Consider the following 24,888-nt stretch of genomic DNA (forward strand, 5'->3'; position numbering starts at 1 on the left):
AAAGAAAATTATTTTCATACTATTTTATAACTACTGAAATTAAAGCCTGCTTTCTGTTGGGAGTAAATTAAAATCTTCTAGCCACATAACCAAATGAACGCACTTACCATACTCTGGAGAAACCACAGTTCCAATCCTCTTTATTTTAATGAAAAGACTTAAAACCAAACCTTTCTAAGGGTCCACTGACTGACAGTTTGAGTGCTAACTAAAAGAGGATGTCTTATGGGGTAGGTATTAGTTTCCATCTTTTAAGAAATATGATCTCTAACTTTTTTAAGAACTGCACATACCTGCAACAAGGCTTTTCATACTTGCATAGCGACCTTTGTACTACAGATTCTAAGTCGAGTTGGCTACTAATATTCAAAGGCTTGAGCTGGGGAACTGGCATTTGGTTCTGGAGGGTTAAGTTACATTTCCACTTCTGATCCACATGATAGCAATTCAAGAGTTTTCTTTTCTAATCCCAGGAACATATGGATAAAATAGGAACACAGGTCTTATTCCTTAGGCAAGTACACACTGACCAAAATGACCAATCTGTGTTTTCAACTTTGGCCAAGGACAGGGACCAGAATTCAGCCCAGCTGACGACACTTCTGAAAATGATGTGCTGATATGTCCACCCCCACCCAACCACCTCCTCAAGTACACATTTGGTCCTTCTTTTGATTCTTTCAGCACCCTATGCTGTCAGATATTAGCATTTATCATCATAATATACATTTGTTTTTCAGTCTGACTTTCTCCTAAACCCTGTGCTGCTTTGGCAGGAATTGGGTCAAATTCATCTTTGTATCTCCAATGCCTAGGAGTGCCAAATATAGCAGTCGCATAATAAACATCCATGAAATCAGTGAACATACTAGATGGCTACACAGCATTTTACTTTTCAGCACAAAATCAATGAAACACTTACGAAATTTTAGCTTGTCACAAACTTTGTTGCAAACTTTATTATTAGACACATAGACCATAATCATAGTTCTCTAATACTGGTGTTCCTTAATAATCAAAAAAAGGATACTTTGAGTTTAAAAGGAACTAAGTCAATAAAAATAAAATCATGAGGTGTATCTAATCTAATTATTTTTTGCCACTACAAAATAACTACACAACACACTTATTTTCTGTCATCAGCTGAGAAAAACAAAGCATCTCACAGAGCTAAGATTAACAGTACTGAACACTTTATAAAATAAGCATATTTCACAATATGAGGCTGAAAAGAAATTCAACTTTCCTACGAGCATCAGGTCTCTTAACATAGTTTACTCATCAATAACACCAAAGAATCCTTTTGATGACTTAATAATGTTCACTTTTCTGCCACTTCTTTCTAAACCTCAATAAATTACCCTTTCCTCTTGAAAATTACCTCCCAGGTATATCCAGTCCTTGGCAAGACTATAGGTTTTCTTCTTCCTTCCATCCTATCCTGCACATTCACCATGCACCAGAATTTGACAAATCACAGGCTTCTCTAAATACTCCACTTCCTCCTTATCACCAATGAAGATCATGTTCAAACTCTCATTCACTGGCCTTATTTCCTAATACATCTCCACACATTCTCTTACAGTCCTCATTCCTCCAATACCATACTTTAAAAATATACCTCAACATCCACTTTCCCTATTAACTATACGTTATTGAGCACTTTATGTGCCAAATTAACTAATGAGACAGTAAAGGTCATTTCAAACAACCATCCACTCTTCATTTGTTCTTTCAGCAAACATTTGCTATGTGCCTACAACATGGCAGATAATACGTTAGGCACTAGGAATACAAAGTGAACAAAAGCAGACAGTCCTTGGACTCTCAGAGCTTATGATCTAATAGGATGAGGGAGTTATTAAACAATCACTGAATAATTCTGTAGTTGCAAACTAAGATTAATACAATGAAAGAATGACCAAGAGGGCCAGGAGAGCCTATAAAGTGGAATCTAAGTGGGAAGAACCAGAGAATGCTTCTCCAAGGAAATAATGTTGAAATTCAGATCTGAAGGAAGAAGAGGAATTAACTAAATGAAGAGGGAATAAAGAGAATTCCTGACAAAGAGAACAGCTTGTACAGAAAAGTACTGGACAGAAGGAAGAATTATATACCTGAGTACACGCAGAATGGCAGGAGACAAGAAGGGGCCATGTAAGGAAGGTCTAGACCTCCCAGGGAAGTAGGCTGATAGGAAGCTGCTGGGCTCCTGACAGCAACTGAAGATCACTTAGGGGTGAAAAGCAAACTCATGACAAGATGTTCGTTTTTAAAGATCATTCTGGCTGCACAGTGGGGGAAAAAAATGGGGAGTGGCTAGTGCAGTAGTCCAAGTGACAGATGATGGTGTTTGAGATCAAGGTAGGAACAGTGGTAATAAAGAAGAGGAATGTAGGTGATAAACAGAACTTGGTAGTGGACTGGATATGTGAGATCTGTGAAAGAGATGCCATGGATGACCCCTAGGATTCTGAATTTTACAATGGAAAATTGAACAGGTCCTGAGTTTGTTTGGTTGTGAAAATATGCGTTTATGAGGTCAGTCTTTAAGTACCTTTGAAAAATCCAAGAGAAGAGGTATAGCGCAATGCTATACAAAGTGTGATCGGCAAACTATTTGTTACCAGTTCATGAAAGGATAAATACAGAAAACAAGGGTTTACTTAGAAGCTTTTATTACAATTGGACAGACTAATCACATATCTGTTGAATCTAATAAAAATTTCTATTTTTAAATTTATTTTCCTAGTAATTTCTTTTTATTATATTTACAACAGCACTAAGCTTTACATATGATATTTTAAAAACTTCCTTACAAAGTTTTAGTATTGGTCTAGAAGACAACTGAACAAAGACTCAGAAATAGTATATTTTACAAATATAATTACAAAAATGATGAGGGTATAGATGGAAAACTATGGACATTGGATGAGCTTGCCCAAGAAAAATTTGTACAGAGAAAAAAAAGGGTTTCAGGACTAAAAAATTGAAGAACTGAAACATCTGGCAGCCAAGTAGAAGATTAGCCTGCAAAGGAAAGTGAAAAACTACGTACCAACAAAAGGACAGAGAAAAACTAGGAACATTTAATGACACATAAGTCAAAAATTAAACTATTTTTAGAAAAAGGAAATGGTAGACAACACCAAAAGTTGCTGAGAGGTCAAGTAAGGGAAGTAATGAAAAGCTGTCCATTGTATTTACCAACAGGGATATGATCAGTGACCATGGCAGGGACAGTTTCCATGGAATGATGGAATGGATACCAAAAGAGAAATAGGCTAATTAGGAGGTGAGAAATGAGGAGATAGAGACTACTCCATTAAAGAAATTTGGCATGAGGGGCGCTTGGCTGGCTCAGTCAGTAAAGCATGCAATTCTTAATCTCCATGTTGTAAGATACAGTTCCATGTTGGGTGAAGGGATTATTTAAAAACCAAATCTTAAGGGGCACCTGGGTGGGTCAGTCAGTTAAGTATCTGACACTTGATTTCAGCTCAGGTCATGATCTCACAGTTGGTGGGTTCAAGCCCCACCTCGGGCTCTGTGCACGCAGTACAGACCTGCTTGGGATTCTCTCTGTCCCTCTCTCTCTGTCCGTTCCCCCCCACACACACTCTCTATCTCAAAAATAAGTAAATAAACTTTTTTTTAAAGCAAATCTTAAAAAAAAAAATGGCAATGAAAGGATGGACAGAGAGAGAGGGTGGTGATAAGAAGAAAATGTAGAACTTTTGTTTTGATTTAAAATGTAAGAGAAATCAGGTTTAAATTTCAATAAAAAGGGTCCAGTTAAAAAAGAGGTTGAATATGCAGGACAGAACAAGTTGTCCTCTGACCCCCTAAAGGAAACTGAAAACACCGTATTAACTCTAAAATTGTGATTAGGATCAACATTAGGCAGAAGTAAAAATCTTGCCACTAGGTTGTCTGGTGATCTGTTTTTTCGAAGCTGTAACACACAGCTTCAACCCAGAAGCTTTACCAACTAAATAACTTTTCAGGGGGCTGGTATCTGGGATAATGGCTTCAGAGTCAAATACCGCCTACCACTTAGTAAACCTGTGGAACCTGGAGCCAATCACGTTAACTATTCTTCCTTTGTAAAATAGGCATAATGATACTGTACCTATCTTCCAGGGTTTCTGTGAAGATTAAATGAGATATATGTGTGACATAAGGAACCTACTGATAACAATAGTATGTAATTGATAGCTGTTATTAAATACCAGAACCTGTCTAACAGAAGAAAAAAAAACCTTAAAGGCTTTCATTCTCACAGACACAACGCTCTTAGGAAGATGCATCCGCATCTTCACTGAACTGGGTGTCTAGTTTTCTGCTGTATGTATACCCTATACTCGCTAGCTTTAAGCAACTTCGCAGTTAAATATGTCGTTCATCTTAAACGAAGTAAAGTTTTTCAAGTATAACTTACAAATTCAAAACAATTCACAGAAGAGATGGCTTGACTTAGCCACGGATAAGCCGTTTCTGCCTGACTTCTTCAGTGTAGGCGTGGCTTCGGGCATCTTACAAAATTCTGTGCTACTCTCACACCTATGTCTCGACCAGTTTTCAGAAGCCTCTGCATCTTAAGGGCGGCATCGCTAGCTCTACGCTTTCTCAGGTTGCGCCCCCGGCCTCAGGTCTCCCACCCAAAACTCTTTACCCTTTTCTAAAAAGTTGGTCACCACCAGAGTCCCAGCCGCCGCCGCGGTGCCTGGCCCAGGAGGAGCCGAGGGTCCCGAAGAAGAGGAAGCAGAAGAGGGTGAGGTTGAACCATTCTCTGCGCTTCGATTCAGTCGTTTTCTGTTCTTCTTGGAAGACATGATCAGAAGGTAGCCTGAAAGAAGCAACTGCAAAGGCGGCTCAACGTGCACGTTCCTCTGGAAGAAAAACTTCCGGGGCAGAAGTCAACGAGGCTCCGCCCTTCACCGTAATCCCCAGAGTGGAGCGCAATTAGAGGGAGAACGGAGCGTTTTCAGAACTCGCCGTCTTTGAAGAAGCTGAAGAGGTTATGACTTTTACAAAGAAAGGTGGATTACGTAAACACAACCGTCATTTAGATTGTAAATTCCTGAGAGGATTTTTTTTTTAATCTCTGCCTGCCTTCCCTATTCCTGGACAAACGTCTGTTGACTTAAAAACAGGTGGAAAAGTTTCTCCTCAGCTTTCCTGGAACCAGCCAAATTCCTGAGAGGACCTGGTGGACAGGACTTCGTGATCTCTTCGGTAAAGCGCTACGAAAGTGGCGTTAACTCAACTCTGAGATAGATGGGTGGCCCTCTTCTAAAATTTATGGTAATGACCTCCGCTCCTGACCTAGGCGGAAGGTTGATTTTAGGGGCCTAACGAGTGGTCGAATGGGGACTTGAAGATGCCGCTATTTCAGAGCGGGCGTTTCTGGCGCGCGGTGTTCACGCGGACCCGCGGCGAAAGGCTCCGGGCAGGGCACCGCCGGGCCTCGGGCGGTCCGGGTTGCAGGTGGGACGCTCTCGCCGGAGCGGACGTGCTGCGAGCCGAGCCGGACAGATTCGGGGGCATCTCGGTGCCTCTGGAGCGGTTTCGCGCACTGGACCGCCTGGACGCCGCCTCTTTCCAGAAGGTCTTGCAGGGCAAGTGTGCCTTGGCCAAGGGGTTCCCTGGCTTCCTGAGCGTTTCTAATGAAGTAACAGGGTGTCCTGCGTCCACCAGTCATGCTCTCGGCGAGTCAAGTACCGAGAGGGCAAATGTGACCTGTATCAGTTTCCCCTGTTTTGTTCTTGTTCCCTTTGCTGGGAGATTTCTGGGGCAGCTGGGTGAAATGGTGACTGTTGTAGACTTTGAGATCGGCAGCACTAGTTTCTGGTAACCTTTCTAGCGTGTGACCTTCGGCAAGTTCTGTAAACTACCATTTCCCCTTCCATAAAACTGGTTAGCAACGCATAGGATTGCTGAGGGTGAAGTTGGGTAATGCACGTAAAGTGCTGAGCACGGTATCTGTCACATACTTAACGCTCAGTAGGTGTTAATATTATTTCATTATTATTGACTGTCATTTACTGATCCTTAGTTATGCGGAGCACTTTGCCCTAGACAAAACTATACAGGTGGTGCACAGTGAGTGGACCAGAGAGGTTCGAAGTGGTCAGTTTTGTACACAAATTGGATCAGGCTGACTCATCAAAAACTAGAGCTTGCTTCTAAAACAGAGCGACAAGTCTTTCATGATTAACCAATGAGCATGGTGGGCTGTTTCGGTATTCAATAAGAAAACTCTTCACTCTTCTTGAACCTCAAGTCCAAAGATAAGATAGCAAGCTTGGGTGGAGGAGCCTTCATTATGAGAGAAGCCTGTGATTTGGCCGGAGTTTTTCAAACTGCCCATGAGGGTCCGTATGTTCGAATTGAAGGCATAGCGTAGAAATTCAGCCATTGAAAGATCTTCTCTTAAAGGAAACTTCAGATAATCTTTATCCTATTGCACAACATGGGAAGTGAGCATCTGTATTAATATAATTGAGCTAGTTATTTCATTCTTTAATTATTCTCACTCCCAAACTACATACCTGTTCACCTCATTTCTCTGTTCGTGAATAATTGCTGATTTCAACAATATCAGCAGTAGGAGAATCAAATCAGTGTTCATCCTCTAATATGTCTGCACATGTGTGGGTAGAGACTGGTATTTATTGCACACACTTGTCACTGGCCAGGTGATTAAAGCACTACCTTAGCCAACAAAGCAAAACAGGAGGGTTGGGGTTGGAGTCACACATCCAGGTTTCAAGTCCCAGGTTCTGCCAGGTGCTTACCCAGGCATTAGACAAATCACCACTGAAAAATTTGCCTCTTAGGTTGCTTATGCAGATAATGCCAGCCCTTTTTACTTTACTGGATAGATGTGGTGATCTAAGATAAATTATATGAAACTAGTTTATAATCTGTGTAGTACCATGTACCTATAGTCTTTAATAAAACATTCTATTACATTTATGAATTGTATTGCTAGACACTGGTTTAAGAACTTCACAGATATTCATTTAATCCTCATAACGATTCTGTGAGGTAGATACTTTTACCTCTATTTTAAAGGTGATGGTACTGAGGCACAGAGAGATTAACTAACTTCCCTAGGCTCTAGCTCTAGAATCTGTTCTTAATGCATTATGTTGTCTCCAAGAGTTAGTGCAAATTTTGTTGTTAACTATGTCACACTTGAGCTTTTTCACTCAATTGGAATGATTGGGGAAGATATGGGAAATTTCTGAGATGAGAGAAACATCCTATAATCTTTATTGGAGTGGGTTACACAGGTGTATGCATATATCAGAACTCATTAAATGTACACTCAAGATTTGTGCACTTCACTTTTTGTAATTGTAATTGTGTGTCAATTTTTAAAAGATTTAATCGGAAAAAGAGGGAGGTGAGAAGGATGTGACTCCATAGCCCCAAATCAAGAAGTCTTTATGAAAGGCTCCTATGTATTTTCACCTTGTTAGGTACATTGACTTTTAAAGAGGTAGAGAACATGGTCCTTAACAGCCACTTACTGCACATCTGGAGAAGAGAAGAGGGAAAGGAATTTAACCATTAAATAAATAATCAAGCCTTCCTACTACCACACATACACACACTTTGCAAGATTATTGTAAAGATTAAGTGAGATGATGGATAGAAAAAGTGATTTGAGAAGTTTTTCTAAAACTGCAGTATTCTTAAAAAATAAAAAAGGGTGGGGGGGTTGCTGGGTGGCTCAGTAGGTTAAGCATCTGACCCTTGGTTTCAGCTGGTCATGATCTCACAGTTGGTGAAATCAAACCTGGGGTTGGGCTCTGTTCTGACAGCATGGAGTCTGCTTGGGACTCTCTCTCTCTCTCTCTCTCTCTCTCTCTCTCTCTCTCTCTGCCCCTCCCCTGCTTATGCATGCTCTCTGTCTCTCAAACATTGAAAAAAACAGAACTGCAGTATTCTTCACTTGTAAATTAAGGTCAATAATACTTGCCTTTTAGGGTTGTGAGAACTTAATGAGGTATTATATGTAGAGTGTCTAGAACTTAGTAAGGACTAAATATTAGCATCTTTTTCCCCTGGCTCAATCTTAAGTAATAAAGCAAGAGAATTTACAGAAGTCAAAAACAGAAAAATCTATGTTCATCTTGGTATTATTTATAATAAGAATTAGAAATAATCCAAATATCCAAGAGTAGGAGGTTGGTTAAGTAGCTTTTGGTACACCTATCTGAGGAAAATTATGTAGTCATTAAAAATTTATGTTCATTAAAAATTTTAATGACATAGCAAAATGTTTACATTTAATGTCGTAAAGACATGCTGTAAATTATATGTGGTATGATGTCAATTCCAATGTTATGGGAAAATGTCAACATTTAAATGTTTATCTCTGCATTCTATTAAGATAATGAAGTTTTAATTTCATTATACTTTATTTTCAAAATTTCCCAGAACTAGTATATATTATTTAAAAACAAAGTTAGGGTTTTAACCACCTTGAAATTTATAAGCCAAAAATATTATCACAGAACTCTTAAAGAAAGAATAAATAGAAGCCCATAATGGTCATTTATAAAGATTAAAACTAAGGATGTTAAAAGGAACGGCATCAAAACGGAACCAATTATGTGCCAAGCATTGTGTCAGTTGTTACATTTTGGGATCCCCTGCCCCATTCTCCCAGCTAACTACAAGGTGAGGTGGATGTTTTAAGATGGCTTTTTGGAAGAGGTGACAACTTGAGATGAGTTTTTATTTCTCCCTCTTCTTTCACTGGAAAATACTTACAGATTTTTCTCATCTGCATTTTAGTTGCAGTACAGCAATGGAGGTCAGAAGGTAGGATAGCGGTATGGCTGCACATTCCCATTCTCCAAAGCCAATTTATTGCCCCTGCTGCTTCCCTGGGTTTCTGCTTTCACCATGCAGAGTCGGATTCATCCACACTGACACTGTGGCTGGGAGAAGGACCCAGCAGATTACCAGGATATGCGACACATCAAGTAGGAGTTGCAGGTCAGTTTCAAACTAACATTTTAGAGGTTCACTCCATTTTTTTCTTACAGCTAAGCGATAGTTTATTCATGTCTAATGAATAATTTGATGAAATGATTATCCTCCTTGGGACTATTGAGTAGTACTTTAAATAAATGAACTTGGCCTTCTGAATTGGCAGAGGGCAGCACAAGAGAACAAGTTTGGTGTTTAGTTTTCCAGAGGATACATTTGAACAGTCTTACACAGGTATTTGAACTTCACTACTGAAGTAGTAACACTGAATTGGGATCAGGGAATAAATTCATTACAGTAAAGCATATTAGGGTAAAATAAAAGGTAACTTTTAGGTTAAATTTAAGGTAAAGCAAAGATGTTTGATGATTTGAACATTACTTCTTAAAGATATTTACATTGTTACAGTGCCAAACAGTTGTTTAAAATAGCATAATTTAAGTATATTATGGAATTTTCAAGTCACTGATTCACTTCAGAGACATAATTTTGAGAGAAGATTTTCTTTCGATTAATTGTAGGTGCATCAGAATCAACTGGAGAGCTTGCTGAAAACACACTGCTGGGCCCCACACCAAGAGTTTTTTATATCGTTGTGGGGTGTTGCCAGAGAATTTGCATTTCTAAGAAATTATCTGCAGCTGCTATTGATATCAGTGCTGGTCCCTAAACCATCCTTTGGGAACCAGGGTTAAAAAAATTTCTAGATTTCTAGGGGCGCCTGTGTAGCTCAGTCAATTGGGTGTTCAACTTTGGCTCAGGTCATGATCTCACAGCTCATGCGTTCAAGCCCCACGTTATGCTCTGTACTGACAGCTCAGAGCCTGGAGCCCGCTTCCAATTCTGTGTCTCCCTCTTTCTCTGCCCCTCACCTGTTGATTCTCTCTCTCTTACTCTCTCTCTCTCTCTCTCAAAAATAAACATTAAATTTTTTTTTAATTCCTAGAATTCTGGAAAACTGAAATAGTAAAAGACGCCTCATGACTTAAATGAAAACAGTATTATATGTAAATTAGTAATTTGACCAATAATTGTATTTATTTTACCCTTCATATAATTTATAAGAGTTTTTTGAGGTAGTTTGCACCTTTGAAATTAAAAAGAAGTTGTTCAAGGATGTCTAATGTTTTCTCTGTCCATGATCTCGCTTCCCTGTAGCAAGTAGAGGTATTTAGAAATTTCCATTCAACTCTACTTCAAAAGACTACTTGATAATTTGATAGCACCTTCACACTACATTAGAAAGTCATACTGACAATTATCAATTCATTGGTAACAGATTTTTAAATTAGACTTTTAAATCCAGTTATTACTGCAGAATTGGTAATATATGTATACAGAGTATCCTATGAAGCCCTTGTTTATAACTAAATACTATAGTTAAGATATACTATAGGAGTTCCGGAAGTGAGAGATCAAGAACTTGAGCAATCTTCAAGTGTAACTATGATCTACATGAAGTGGCTATTGGGGGTGGCGATGAAATCATGTAAGGAATTGTTCTGGAAAGCTACAATGTTTTTTAGATGAAGGGAAAAGAGCTGACATTTATTGATATAAGCAACACAAAGAAGGTGTGGCTGGTGAACATAACACCCCAAAATATGCCACTTTGATTATTTTGAGCTTGAGAAACACTAGATATAGCAAGGGTCTTCTGCCTGCCCCTTTTTACATAAAAGTAGGGCATAAATTTCTTGTACCAGGAAATTTCTTGTATCAAGGAAGATGGGGAGTTGACACCAAGATGAGTCTGTACAAATAAACCTTACTAAAATAACCTTTGTATTCCCATTAGTTTCCCCCATGTATGTCTTCGTCGTTTCCCCACAATTTACCTCCCTTAGCCCAAACCCTTTTTTCTGTGGTCTTGTCATGTCCCCATAATTTATTGCTGTTTGTTAAAATGGTATATATGCCTGTGGGTCTGACCACTTTTTTGGGATTTTCACTTCTTTTTATCAAGTCCTCCATCATCACCCCAGGCCAAGTAAACCTCACATAAAATGTTTATATTTTTTTTTCTCCATTAATCTATCTCCTGTGAGTTCAATTCTCAGCCCTAGACACAAAACCTAAGTGGGTAGGGGGAAAATCTTTCCTTCCCTACACTGGAATGGAGTGACCTGTGGCTTTGTTACTGTTCTTAAATCACAGCAAGCTGTCTCAGCCTCAGAACTTTCACACTTACTGGCTCCTCTTCCTGCAGTGCTTTTCCCCAGGGTTTTGTTTATCTAGCTCTTTGGAGCTGAAGTTTCTGCTCCAGCAACTTCTCAAAAAACTTCTGACCTTCCTGTCTAAAATAGAGTCCTCCTGCATGCCATCATCCTTGGTCCCTTTATCCAGGTCTGTTTTTCTCTATAGCACTTACCACAATTTGAAATTCTGTCATGTACTTCATTTCCCCCACAATAATATAAACTCCATGAAGGCAGATATTTTGTCTTTTCCACCACTGTATTGTCAGGTTCAGAACAGTGTCTGGCATAAAGTACATGATCAATAAATATTTCTTGAATGAATAATTGGATAGCTCTTCAAGTGGAAACATGAGACCCCAGAGAACACAATTGTATGGGGAAGGGACATCGTTGCACAGTGAGAAGAATACCAACTCAGAATCCAGACAGTTTTAGCGCCGTGTGAACTTGGGCACTCAAAATAATACCACTCACACAATTATTATGAGTAATACCTGAGATAATGCACATAAAGCACTAATCATAATATGATAATCTATTTAATCCCTGATCTTTGTGTTGATTTAACTTTTAAGGTGTGACCAGCAGGGGTCGCTCACATTGTGCTTTAGTAGTGTTAGGTTTGTCTTTGAAATACTTTGCTCATGTTTAAAATTCATTAGGGAAAAGTACACTTTGAGTAATCACAAATTATTAAAATTTAAGAGTAGGTTTCCTTGCCATTTCTTTGGTAATTGTAATTGTAAAGTCCAATTCAATTAAATTATAATTTATATTTTCTAATAGAAACCAACATTAACATTAATTATATCTTACTGGTTTTCCTTCTTTTAAACATTAAATATGGTGTTTTCATTTCAGAGAAATTTGTCATTCCTTATACATAGCTATCCTCTTCTATATTTTATTGCAACATAAAATGTTTGCAATCACCTCATGTTGTATATAATTTGTTTTTTATTTATTTATTACCTCCTCATACACACACCAGAATGTGGCCCCATCAAGGATCAGGAATTTTGTTTTGTTTACCACTATAGCACCTAGAAAAATGCCTGACACATAACAGGGCTCAATATATAGAGAACCCATATGTATTAGGTATAGGAACTCAATTGATATTGAAAGAATGGAAGAGTATATAGAAAGTATCTTTTACAATATTTCCTCACATTACGTAAATACAGATTATTTATTTATGTGAACATTTATTCATTTTTGAGAGACAGAGACTGAGAGCGAGTGGGGAAGGGGCAGAGTAAGAGGGAGACACAGAATCCAAACTAGGCTCCAGGCTCTGAGCTGTCAGCACAGAGCCCAACACAGAGCTCAAACCCACAAACAGTGAGATCATGACCTGAGCCAAAGTCAGATACTTAACCAACTAAACCACCCAGGTGCCCCCAAATATATTTAAATTATAACATTTAAAAGAACCTAATATAAACCATTATGGTGTAATTTGTATTTTTGACCCAGGATTGCCCAAAGAGAAATAAAAAACAAACCTTATTTTTGAGTACCTAATGCCCAGTGTGCATGGCAATGTGTATGATGAATGAATAAGTAAAAGAAAAGGACTAGAACTTAAAACATATATAAAGAAATACCCCAAAGCAATATATTGAGATGTTATAAAGTCATATACACATCTCATAAAGAAATATAAGTGGCTAGGGCGCCTGGGTGGCTCAGTCAGTTAAGCATCCGACTTTGGCTCAGGTCACAATCTCGTGGTTCATGAGTTTGACCCCCAAGCCGGGCTCTGTGCTGAACAGCTCAGAGCCTGGAGCCTGCCTTGGATTCTTTGTCTCTCCTTCTTTCTGCCTCTCCCCTGCTTGCACTTCACCTCTCTCTCTTTCTCTCTCTCTCTCTCTCAAGAATAAATAAACATTAAAAAACTCAAAAAAAGAAATATAAGTGGCTTCAGGTAGGTCTTGCACTGAATATTAAGATATTTGAGATTTAGATCATCAGGGGCACAATACACGTTCTATACATAGCAATTCAAAGAATAAAAATGAGAATGGAAAAGTCACTACATTCAATAAATATTTTTTAAGCACTTAAGATTAGACACTAAAATAAGTGCTACAGAAGAATAAAATAATTCTGTAACCGTGTACCGTCAGGAATAGATATTGAAAAGAGAAGAAGCTTATGCAGATAATTATCCTACCACTCAGCATATGCTAGATCCATCATTGGTATTCCAAGTTGTTAAAAGAACCCGAATAACTGAGCAATCAGTTTATTACTAGAGAAATTTTACAAGTGTTCATTGATGAGGTGGTAATTGAACTAGGCCTTCCAGGATGGGTATAATTTTGATGACCACAGGTAAGAGTATGGGAAGAGTCTAAGGTGAATGAAATTAATGTTTCTCAATTATCTTTCATTGTTCCCCCAACAGGAGCTGTATTTGATGAAAAAACTAGAAAAATATTAGTTGTACAAGATCGAAATAAAGTAAGTTGCTTCTGTTTTTCTTTTAAATATGATTATTTTTTAATTCCAGTATAATTAACATATAGTGTAATACTAGTTTCAAGTGTACAAAATAGTGAATCAGCAATTCTATACTTACTCAGTGCTCATCACCAAAAGTGTACTCTTAACCCCCTTCACCTATTTCACCCATCCCCCTACCTGTCTCCCTCTGGTAACCACCAGTTTGTTCTCTATGTTTAAAAGTCTGTTGTTCTGTTTGCCTCTTTTTCTCTTTGATCATTTGCTTTAAGTTGTTTCTGCTCTGTAAATTGCTTTCTAAATGTTCAGCTGTCTCTAGAGAAAATGTAGAAATTTTGACATGCTCAAAGAATTACAGAAAGATATTTTAAAAGTTCTTTCTAGGAGAACATGGATGGCTCAGTCAGTTGAATGTCTGACTTCAGCTCAGGTCATGATCTCACAGGTTGGGAATTCGAGCCCCACACTGGGCCCTGTGCTGACAGCTCAGAGCCTGGATCCTGCTTCGGATTCTGTGTCTCCTCCTCTCTCTCTGCCCTTCCCCACGCTGGGTCCTGTGCTGACAGCTCAGAGCCTGGATCCTGCTTCAGATTCTGTGTCTCCTTCTCTCTCTCTGCCCTTCCCCACTTGTGCTCTGTCTCTCTCAAAAATAAACAGACATTAAAAAAAATTTACTTTAAGTTCTTTCTAAGCAGTTATGGATCATTTGGATATTTATTTAATTCAAAAAATACTTAGGCAGGCCTTGAAAATGTCAGGATAACCTCAGTGTTGCTCACTGTCATATTATGGCTACAGAAAAATTAAAAATGACTATATTTAGTTGGGAAGACAACTGTGTTTCTCACAGACTGTCGAGATATTCGTCATTCATTCGGTATTCATTAAGCTTTCTCTATGAGCCAGTTGCTGAGGATAGGAAGATTATTTAAGACGGTATCTCTGATGTCCTGCAGCTTGCTACCTATTTGGGAAGGCCATGGTCATACAAAGGATGGTAACAATTACTTTGCTTATAAAACAAAACCCTGAAGACTTCTCAGAGGAGATGAATATCAAACTGGGTGTTGAAGAATGAGTAGGAGCTTACCAGGCCAAAAAGAAAGTTAGGATAGGAAAACAGAGTAGAAAATTAGAATGGCATGTAAAAAAGTACAGAGAGTTCAGAAAGGGGCTAACATGGTATCTTAGTTTGTTCAGGCTACTATAACAAAAATAACAGACTGGCTTAAACAACAAACATTTATTTCTCACATTTCTAGAGGCTGGACCAGGATTGAGTGTCTGGTTAGTCCCTCTTCCCAGTTCATAGATGTTCATCTTTTCACTGTGTCCTCACATGGCAGAAGGGAGAAGGGTTCTTTATGAAGTCTCTTATAAGAACACTACTGCCTTTCGTGGTTACTCCCATTCCACTGTTGTGACATAATCACCTCCCATAGGCCTCACCTCTTAATATCATCACATTGCGCCCATGTTTAAATCAACACGTAAATTTGGGGGGACATAAACATTTAGGCCATTCCACATAGTGTGGAAGTAATGGTTTAAAAGTTCATCATGGAGGCACCTGGGTGGCTCAGTCAGTTAAACATTCAACTTCGCCTCAGGTCACGATCTCATGGTTCAGGAGTTCGAGCCCGACATGATGCTCTGTGCTGACAGCTCGGAACCTGGAGCCTGCTTTGGATCCTGTGTCTCCCTCTCTCTGCCCCTCCCCAATCACACTCTATCTCTTTCTCTCTCAAAAATAAATAAACATTTAAAAACAAAACAAAAAAAAAGTTCATTGTGGCCAGGAGTACAGGAAGTGGTAAATTATTTGACCAAGTGCCAGATTAAGAACAGAATATAAAGAGCCTTGTACAACAAAATAAGTCTAAGCAACTAGAAGCAACAAAGACTTTTAAGAGAAGTACCATAATTAGCGTGAGATGTTTTCATGATTAGGACTATAAGGCAAAGAGAATAATTATCTTGCTACTTTCTGAAACTTCAGTAAATACTGATGGACAGACATTTTCCCCCATCATACATATTTTTAAATTTTAAACAAAATATTGGTAATGATAGCTGAAAGCAGTGTCATACATTTTGCAGAAATGCGGTCTCAAAACATTCTCATAGTTGTAACTTCCAAAATTTTAGTTCAGGCAGGATCTCTGACTCAAACTAAGCTTTATCATTAGCAGAAATACTTTGAGGGAGGCTTGGGTGGCTCAGTCGGTTAAGCGCCCAATGTCAGGTCAGGTTATGATCTCGTAGTTTATGGGTGCAAGCTCCGCGTCAGCCTCTGTGCTGAGATCTCAGAGCCTGGAGCCTGCTTTGGATTCTGTGTCTTTTCTCTCTCTCTCTCTCTCTCTCTGTCTCTCTCTCTCTCTCTCAAAAATAAACATTAAAAAAAAAACTTAAAAAAATAATTTTGAGTACCTAAAGTAGTATTGTGCCTACCCTTCAATAAGTTTTATATTTGAATTGGATCATGTGATGGGAATGACTAGAGACTAGGAAGCGTGATTGAGTAATACAAGTGGGGCCTAGTATAAGAGGGTCTGAGAGCCTGGCAGAGGAGTTTAGATTTGACAGGGAAATAGTAACTCTTGAAAGATTCTGATTGAGATGATGAAGTAATGAAGTGCTATATGGGCAACATTAAATTAATAACAAAATGCAAATAAATTGATAATTGTGCTAAATGAGAGAAAGTTGGTATAAACAAAATGGACTTCGGAGTCAGGCTGACCTGCATTCCAATCCCTGTGCCATTTCTACATCGGCCAAGTCTCTGAGCCTCAGTTTCCTCATCTTTAAAATCTATACAATAATACCTTTCTCATAGAAAGGATCCATTAGCTGTCTTTTCTCAGTGGATTCATACATAGTACTTAAAATACACAAAAGTGTAATGTAAGAAACGTACAGCAGTGTAAAACAATGCTGTGTACAATTACCTTAAGTATAATATTAATGCACTGTTCTCTCATATCAATTTATATTTATACCCATACACAACAGAATGATGTGCACTGTATTTGTTTTCTTTCTTTTTTAAAATTTGTATAACAAAAAGCCAAGAAAGTTCTTTATTTTCTTGGCCAAAATAATGTGATTAATAAGTAAAGATGTCTATTTACAGAAATCTCTAATTACTGGAAGAGATGCAGAGTCCTATTTAATTGCTTAACCTCAGCCTTAGATCTATAATACCTTAACATTTCCAATGCTCACCTAAATTGTACAAGGACATTTCTGTTTTTCCGGACATTTTACTGTGGGTAACTTATAAAAGCTTTACTATGACTTATAAATTTTTTTGTGAGTATTTTAATCACCTGGTGCTCATCATGACAAGTGCACTCCTTAATCCCCATCGCCTATTTCACCATCCCCCCACCTGCCTCTCCTTTGATAACCATCAATTTGTTCTCTATAGTTAAGAATGTTTCTTGGTTTGTCATTTTCTCTTTTTTCCCTTCGTTGATTTGTTTTGTTTCTTAAATTCCGCAGAAAAGTGAAATCATATGGTGTTTGTCTTTCTCTGTCTCACTTAACATTATAATCTGTAGCCCCATTTATGTTGTTGCAGATGGCAAGATTTCATTCTTTTTTATGGCTGAATAATATTACATTGTATGTATATGTGTGTGTATATACATATATATACATGCACACACATACACCACATCTTCCTTTTCCATTCACCATTCAAAGGAGACTTCAGCTACTTCCATTTCTTGGCTGTTGTAAACAATGCTGGGTACATCTGCCCCTTTGAATTAGTGGTTTTGTATTCCTTGGATACCTAGTAGTGTAACTGGGGGATTGTAGCGTAGTTCTATTAACTTTTTGAGGAATCTCTGTAAGTTTTCCACAATGGATACACCAGTTTGCAAGAAAATTCCTTTTTCTCCACATCCCTTCCAACACCTGTTGTTTCTTCTGTTTTTTAAATTTAGCCATTCTGACAGGTGTGAGGTGATATCTCATCATAGTTTTGATTTGCATGTCCCTGATGATGTGATGATGAACATCTTTCATGTGTCTATTAGCCATCTGCTATGTCTTCTTTTGAGAAATGTATATTCTGTCTTCTGCCCATTTTTAAATTGAATTATTTATTTTTTGGGTGTTGAGTTTTGTAAGCTTTTTATGTATTTTGGATACTAACCCTTTATTGGTAGGTCATTTGCAAATACCTTCTTCCATTCCCTAAGTTGCCTTTTAGTGTTATTGATTGTTTCCTTCACTGTGCAAAACATTTTATTTTTATATAGTCCCAGTAGTTCATTTTTGCTTTTGTTTCCCTTGCCTCAGAGGATCTACCTAGGAAAAAAACTGATATGGCCAGTGCCAGAGAAATTACTGCATATGTTCTTTTCTAGCATTTTTATGGTTTCACATTTAGATCTTTAATCCATTTTGAATTTATTTTTGTGTATGGTGTAAGAAAGTGGTCCGGTTTCATTCTTTTGCATGTAGCTGTCCAGTTTTCCTAGTACCATTTTGTTGAGAAGTCTGTCTTTTTCCCATTGGATATTCTTTCCTGCTTTGTTGAAGATTAATTGACCATATACTTATATGTTTATTTCTGGGTTTTCGATTTTGTTCCATTAATATATGTGTCTATTTTTGTGCCAGTACATACTGTTTTGATCACTACTGCTTTGTAATATAACTTGAAGTCTGGAATTGTGATGCCTCCAGCTTTGCTTTTCTTTTTCAAGATCGTTTGGCTATTTGGGGTCTTTTGTGGTTCTGTACAAATTTTAGGATTGTTTGTTCTAGTTCTGTGAAAAATGCTGTTGGTATTTTGATATGGATTACCTTAAATGTGTAGATTACTTTGGGTAGTATGAACATCTTAACAATAGTCTTCTATAAGCATGGAATGTCTTTCTGTTTCTTTGTGTCCTGTTCAATTTCTTTCATCAGTGTTTTTTAATTTTCAGAATATAGGTCTTTCACCTCTTTGGTTAGGTTTATTCCTAAGTATCTTACTATTTTGGTTGCAATTGTAAATGGGATTGTTTTCTTAATTTCTCTTTCTGCTGCTTTATTACTGGCTTATAGAAATGCAACAGATTTCTGTACATGATTTCATATCCTGTGACTTTACTGAATTCATTTATCAGTTCTAGTAAATTTTTGGTGGAGTCTTTAGGATTTTCTATATATAGTATCATTAACATCTACAAATAGTGGAAGTTTTACTACTTCTTTACAGATTTGGATGCCTTTTATTTCTTTTTTGTTGTTTAACTGCTTTGGCTAGGACTTTCACTACTATGTTAAAGAAATGTGATGAGAGTCATCCTTGTCTTGGTCCTGACCTTAGGGGAAAGTCTCTCACTTTTTCCCTTTTAAGGATGATGTTAGCTGTGGGATTTTTATTTATGGCCTTTATCACGTTGAGGTATGTTTCCTCTAAACCTACTTTGTTGAGGGTTTTTAATTATAAATGGATGTTAAGTCTACTGAAACAATAAAATTATTATAAGGTTCTTATCCTTTTTTTTTATTTTTTAATTTTTTTTTTAATTTTTTTTTATGCTTATTTATTTTTGAGACAGAAAGAGACACAGAGCATGAACGGGGGAGGGTCAGAGAGAGGGAGACACAGAATCTGAAACAGGCTCCAGGCTCTGAGCGGTCAGCACAGAGCCCGACGCGGGTCTCAAACTCACAGACCGGGAGATCATGACCTGAGCCGAAGTCGGACACTCAACCGACAGAGCCACCCAGGCGCCCCTCCTTTTTTTTTATTAATGTGATGTATCACGTTGATTGATTTGCAAATATTGAACCACCTTGCAATCCAGGAATAAATCCCACTTGATTTGGGTAAATGATTTTTTTCATGTATTCTTGGATTCAGTTAGCTAGTATTTTGTTGAGGATTTTTGCATCTGTGTTCATCAGCGTTATTGTCCCATGGTTCTCTTTTTTAGTGGAGTCTTTATCTGGTTTTGGTATTAGGGTAATGTTAGCCTCACAGAATGACTTTGGAAGTTTTACTTCATTTTCTGTATTTTAGAATAGTTTAAGAAGAATGAGAATTAACTCTTTAAATTTTGGTAGAATTTGCCTATGAAGCCGTCTGGTCCTGGACTGTTGGTTTTTGGGAGTTTTTGGATTACTGATTCAATTTCTTTGCTCATAATTGTTCTCAAATTTTCTATTTCTTCCTGTTTCAGTTTTGGTAGTTTATATATTTATGGAATTTATCCATTTCTTCCAGATTTCCCAGTTTGTTGGCATATAGTTTTTCATAATATTCTCTTATGGTTGCATTTCTGTGGTGTTGGTTATTTCTGCTTTATCATTTGTGACTTTATTTGGGCCCTTTCTCTTCTTGATAAGTCTAGCTAGAGATTATCCATTTGTTAATTTTTTTCCCCCCCAAAAAAATTCCCTGGTTTCATTGATCTGTTTGTAGCAGGATTCTCACACAGAGAATCGTGACACCGAGGCTTTTCTTTCCAGGAAGCAACTTTATTCCTACCGACAACACTTAGTTGAGTACGTACCCGAAGAACTAAACCCCGAACACCACGTGGCGTAGTTTTTATATTTTTTTTTTACTTCCTTGTCTCCCATATATAGTAACACACAAACATGTAATCTGATTAAGTGGTCTCATGTTACAAGGTCATGAGGGATGTTGTCAAGTACACGAATAGCAAGGTTGCCTTGAGATTTTGTTTGTTTCTTTTTCCTTAGGAAGGGGACCCTACCACATGTTTTTTTTTAGTTTTAATATCATTTATTTCTGCTCTAATCTTTATTATTTCCTTCCTTCTGATTTTAGATTTTGTTTCTTATTCTTTTTCTAGAGCCTTTATATATAAAGTTAGATTGTGTATTTGAGACTTTTCTTACTTCTTGAGGTAGACCTATATTGCTATAAACTTCCCTCTTAGAACGCTTTTCCTGCATCCCAAAAGTTTTGAGCCATTGTGTTATCATTTTAATTTGTTTCCATGTACTTTTTTGTTTCTTCTTTTATTTCCTGGTTGAGCCATTCATTGTTTGGTAGCATGTTATTTAACCTCCAGGTATATGTGGTCTTACCAGATTTTTCTTGTGGTTGACTTTTAGCTTCATGGTCACAAAAGACACATGGTATGACTTTAATCTTTTAATTTGTTGAGGCTTGTTTTGTGGCCTAATATATGATCTGTTCTGGAGAATGTTCCATGTGTACTTGAAAAGAATGTGTATTCTGTTTTATGATGGAATGCTCTGAATATATTTGTTAAATCCATCTGGACTAGGGCATCATTCAAAGCCATTGTTTCCTTTTGATTTTCTGTTTAGGTGATCTGTGTATTAATGTAACTGGAGTGTTAAAGTCCCCTACTATTAATTGTATTATCATTGATTAGTTCCTTTGTATCTGTTTTTAACTGTTTTATGTATTTGGGTGTTTCTCTGTTGGGTGCACAGATATTTATAATTGTTGTATCTTCTTGTTGCATTGTCCCCTTCATTATTATTCAGTGTCCTTTTTCTTTTATTACAGTGTCTGTTTTGAAATCTAATTGTCTGATATAAGTATTGCTTTCTATTGACCTTCCCAAACTTAGGAATCTTTAAGCCTTTAAAAATAATCTTTGTCTTAACATGCAATAAGAAAAGAAATAAGAAGTAGGGTAATTTCTCCTCCCCTCATCCATCTCTTCTCCTTATGCATTGCTTGCACAAATCTGGTCCACTACTAAATGTTAGGTTTGGTGATAGTAAATTTGTCAGTTAAGAAAAAGAATGAGTTTTAAATCATTTGGTATTTTGAGTTGAAGGTAGAACTGGAATAATATTATCTCTAGCAGATACAGAGACATTGGTAAAGAGGAAATGATGAATTCTTTACAGAGATATGAGGTGAACTTAAAAGAGACATTTAAGTGGGAGTTCCCAGACATTTCTTCTCATTCCTCCTGATGAATTATTGAGCACCAGAAAGAGGTGTATGAGTTGAAGCATATTAATTAATGAATTTCTTTTTACAGTTTCCACCATCATGACCTACAGTACTTAAGAGCTCCAGGCAGTAGCCTTCATCCACAGGAGGGGATACAAGGAAAATATTGATATTCTCAGTCTAGAATTTCACTGCCTAGCCCTACTAGTCTAAGAGTTTTAGTGGGGGACTTTCCCATAGCTTCCATACAGGTGCAGTTCTAGTTATTCTATAGAATTGTGCTTTGTGGAATCATGCTATATAGCACAGTGCCACTCTAGGAAAAATAGGTACATAACAAACATCATATGAAAGAGAGAAATGAGTACCATATTCTAAAAACAGATAAAAAGTACACTGAATTTTAGGTATCATCAGTTACAAATAGTTGACAGGAATAAAGTAGTTGAAGAATAGGAAGAGTAACACACCCCAATTGTCTTTCATAGGCCAAAGAAGTTGGAGGAGCTGAGACATGATGATAATAGTTGAATCATAGTAATCTATGTTTTTCACATGTCTAGATCTGAGTCAGTTCACCATTCTTTGAAATCAACTATTTGGAAATGAGGACTCCTGATATCACATTAGGAATGGAAGATACACCCAGAGAGCTTTTTGTCTGGTGCAGTTCATGAGTGCTTATATGTGTATGTCTTTTTAGAAGGAAAGTTTGAACTTAGTTGTTTTAGAACATGTTAAACTTCAGTTCAATTAAACGTCAGTGCCCCCAAATGCTAAACTTAGTAACTAAAGTTAATGTTTTATAGAACTTGAGGAACATGAGTTCTCTTATTGTGTGTGCCTAAGTTATCTCTTGGAAGGAAATTAAATTATTAAGTATGTAAACATACTCCAGTTTGGTACACAAATGTATCATTTATAGAAGAATCATTAGAGAAGTTCTATACATGCAGACATAAACTTCAGATTCTTTACTGTTCTAATTTTTTTACTTTTTGTGTGTATATATGTGTGTGTGACATTTGAAAGCCAAATTATTATCAGCATCTGCCAACTTGACCAGCCAAGGGATATGCAGTTGCTAGATAGCTATTCTAAGCTTGATTTCCTGATAAATTCTCACCTTCTCTCTTCAACAATTTTGATCTCTTGTTCTTATTTAACAGCCAGAGTAATATGATTGCTCCGCTCTAAGCAGTTTTTCAGGATTGATCTATCAAATAAGAACCTGTGTAGTTACTCATTCATTAAAACATGGAAATTCAAGCCTAGGTCTGGTAATGGTAAAAATTGGGTTGCAGTCTGAAAACAGAAGGAGCTTCCCTGGCAGCTGTGGCTGAACTGTCTTACCCCAAAACCATACAGTGTGATTTTTTTGTGTGTAGGGGTTATTTTTTTCCTTATAAAACCTCCCAAGACAAATGATTTAACAGGCCCAGTTTGTAGAAATCAGATTTCTAGAGTGGTATGTATTATAGCAATTTAAAAGGAAAAAATTGAGTTGAGCTATACTTTTAAAATAGAATAATTGTCAAAACTATATACAGGTATATATACCTCTTTTTATTGCACTTTGCTTTACTGTACTCCCAGATACTGTTTTTTATGAATTGAAGGTTTGTGGCAACCCTGCATCAAACATCTGTCAGTGTCATTTTTCCAACAGCATTTGCTTTTTATGTCTCTGTCTCACATTTTGGCGGTTCTCACAATATTTCAGACTTTTTCATTATTATTATATTTGTTTTGATGATCCTTGATCAGTGATCTTTGGTGGTGTTATTGTAATTGTTTTGGAGTGCCGCAAACTGTGCCCATGTTAGATGACAAACTTAGTCAATAAATGTTGTTTATGTTCTGACTGCTCCACCTGCCAGCCTTTCCCCTGTCTCACTCTCCACCTCTCCCTCCCTTTGGGCTTCCCTATTCCCTGAATCACAGTAATCTTGAAATTAGGCTAATTAATAACCCTGCAGTTTCCTCTAAGTGTTCAGGTGAATGGAAGTTTTGCACATCTCTTCCTTTATTTATTTATTTATTTAGTGTCACATTAGGTCTTTATAGTGAACTATATAAAAGATTTCAAATATGGTACAGGTATGAGATTTATAAGGAAAATTATTTAAAAGACAATAAGCAATATAGTGTCACGTCATAGTTGAATCATTAAACTCTTACTGAGACTCCTTCTGAATAGAGGTATATTAAATAATTATAAAATTGATTGATAATGGATAATGGATAATGGATATTGATATTGATAATGGAATTATCAGTTTTAAATTTTATTATCAGTTTTAAGAACTCGCCATCTTTGAATCTTTCTCTTCCATCAATGAGGCCTACCCTGAGTACTCGAAATAAAAGCGAGCATCTCTTTCCTGCTGCACACTCGGTTTCCTCTCACCCAGCTCCACTTTTATTCTGATGGCATTTGTCATTATATGATATGCTAAAAAGCTTACATATTATTTTTTTTTCTTGTCTAGAATACAAGCACTGCAAAGGCTTGGACATTTGTTTGTTTTGTTCACTGTTGTGTCTCAATTACCTCGAAAACTGCCTGACTCACATTGTAAGTGTGAAGAAATGCTTCATGCTTGAATGACTGAATGAACAGAGGATATTATATAAATCACTGTTTAATATTGCTTGTCCTCACAATTTCTAGAATAATCATCTGACACAAAAATCACCTTGTGCTTAAATCAGATTATGCTGGCAGAATAATGTGAGAGGCCCATGGACAGCTCCCCTTGGAATATCTTCTTCAGCACTGCCTAAAATTAAACCATTAGTATATGTCCTCATCTTCTTTTCCTCCTCCTCCTCTTTTTTTTTTCCCCAAAGGTAGGTGAGGTACTTTAAAATTCAGATGCCATTGGGAAGGGTAACATATTCCATGCCTAACTAATCTTAATGAGAGCACTACCTATCGTTTCTGCTGTTACTCCTTTGATCCAAGCCAGAGGTATCTCCTCCCTAAATTACTGGAATCATTCTAATTGGGCCCTGTTCTTCCACTGTGATTCCTATAAAGTCTCTTGTTAGCACAAAACCACACTAATTCTTTCAAAATTACAACAGATTATGAGTCTCTTACGCTCCAAACCTCCAATGTCTCCTCATTTCTCTCATTTTAAAGTCCTGAGTCTGTGCCATGGCCTGCAACACCCCATATAACCTGTGACTGTGTCTCCTACACTGCATCTCTATACTTCCCTCTGACTTTATCTCCTGTACTTCTTTTTGCTCCCTCTGGCCTCCTTACTATGTTTCAAA

At 37.3% G+C, this 24,888-nt stretch overlaps 2 protein-coding genes across 5 annotated transcripts in view; one reads left to right on the top strand and one right to left on the bottom strand.

Annotated features, from left to right (window-relative positions):
- SPATA5 (spermatogenesis associated 5) overlaps positions 1-4,916 on the bottom strand; it is a 378,688-nt gene extending 373,772 nt beyond the window's left edge. The window contains exon 1 of the mRNA XM_043568934.1: positions 4,676-4,916. Within this exon, the coding sequence (XP_043424869.1) occupies positions 4,676-4,835 (160 nt within the window). The 5' untranslated portion in view covers positions 4,836-4,916. The remainder of the gene's footprint in view (positions 1-4,675) is intronic.
- A 102-nt stretch (positions 4,917-5,018) lies between these two features.
- Positions 5,019-24,888, top strand: part of NUDT6 (nudix hydrolase 6) — a 36,001-nt gene continuing 16,131 nt past the window's right edge. The window contains exons 1-3 of one of the 4 annotated variants that reach the window (XM_043568986.1): positions 5,019-5,238; positions 8,815-9,018; positions 13,627-13,682. Coding sequence is in view for 1 of the 4 variants with exons in the window: in XM_043568977.1 (XP_043424912.1) it covers positions 5,384-5,621; positions 8,815-9,018; positions 13,627-13,682 (498 nt within the window). In the remaining 3 variants the exon portion in view is untranslated. Of the gene's footprint in view, positions 5,239-5,305; positions 5,622-8,814; positions 9,019-13,626; positions 13,683-24,888 lie in introns of those variants that run through there. The other 3 variants (XM_043568977.1, XM_043569002.1, XM_043568991.1) reach the window with 3 other exon arrangements.

Source organism: Prionailurus bengalensis, chromosome B1 (genome assembly GCF_016509475.1).
Source record: "Prionailurus bengalensis isolate Pbe53 chromosome B1, Fcat_Pben_1.1_paternal_pri, whole genome shotgun sequence".
NCBI classification, from domain to species: domain Eukaryota; kingdom Metazoa; phylum Chordata; class Mammalia; order Carnivora; family Felidae; genus Prionailurus; species Prionailurus bengalensis.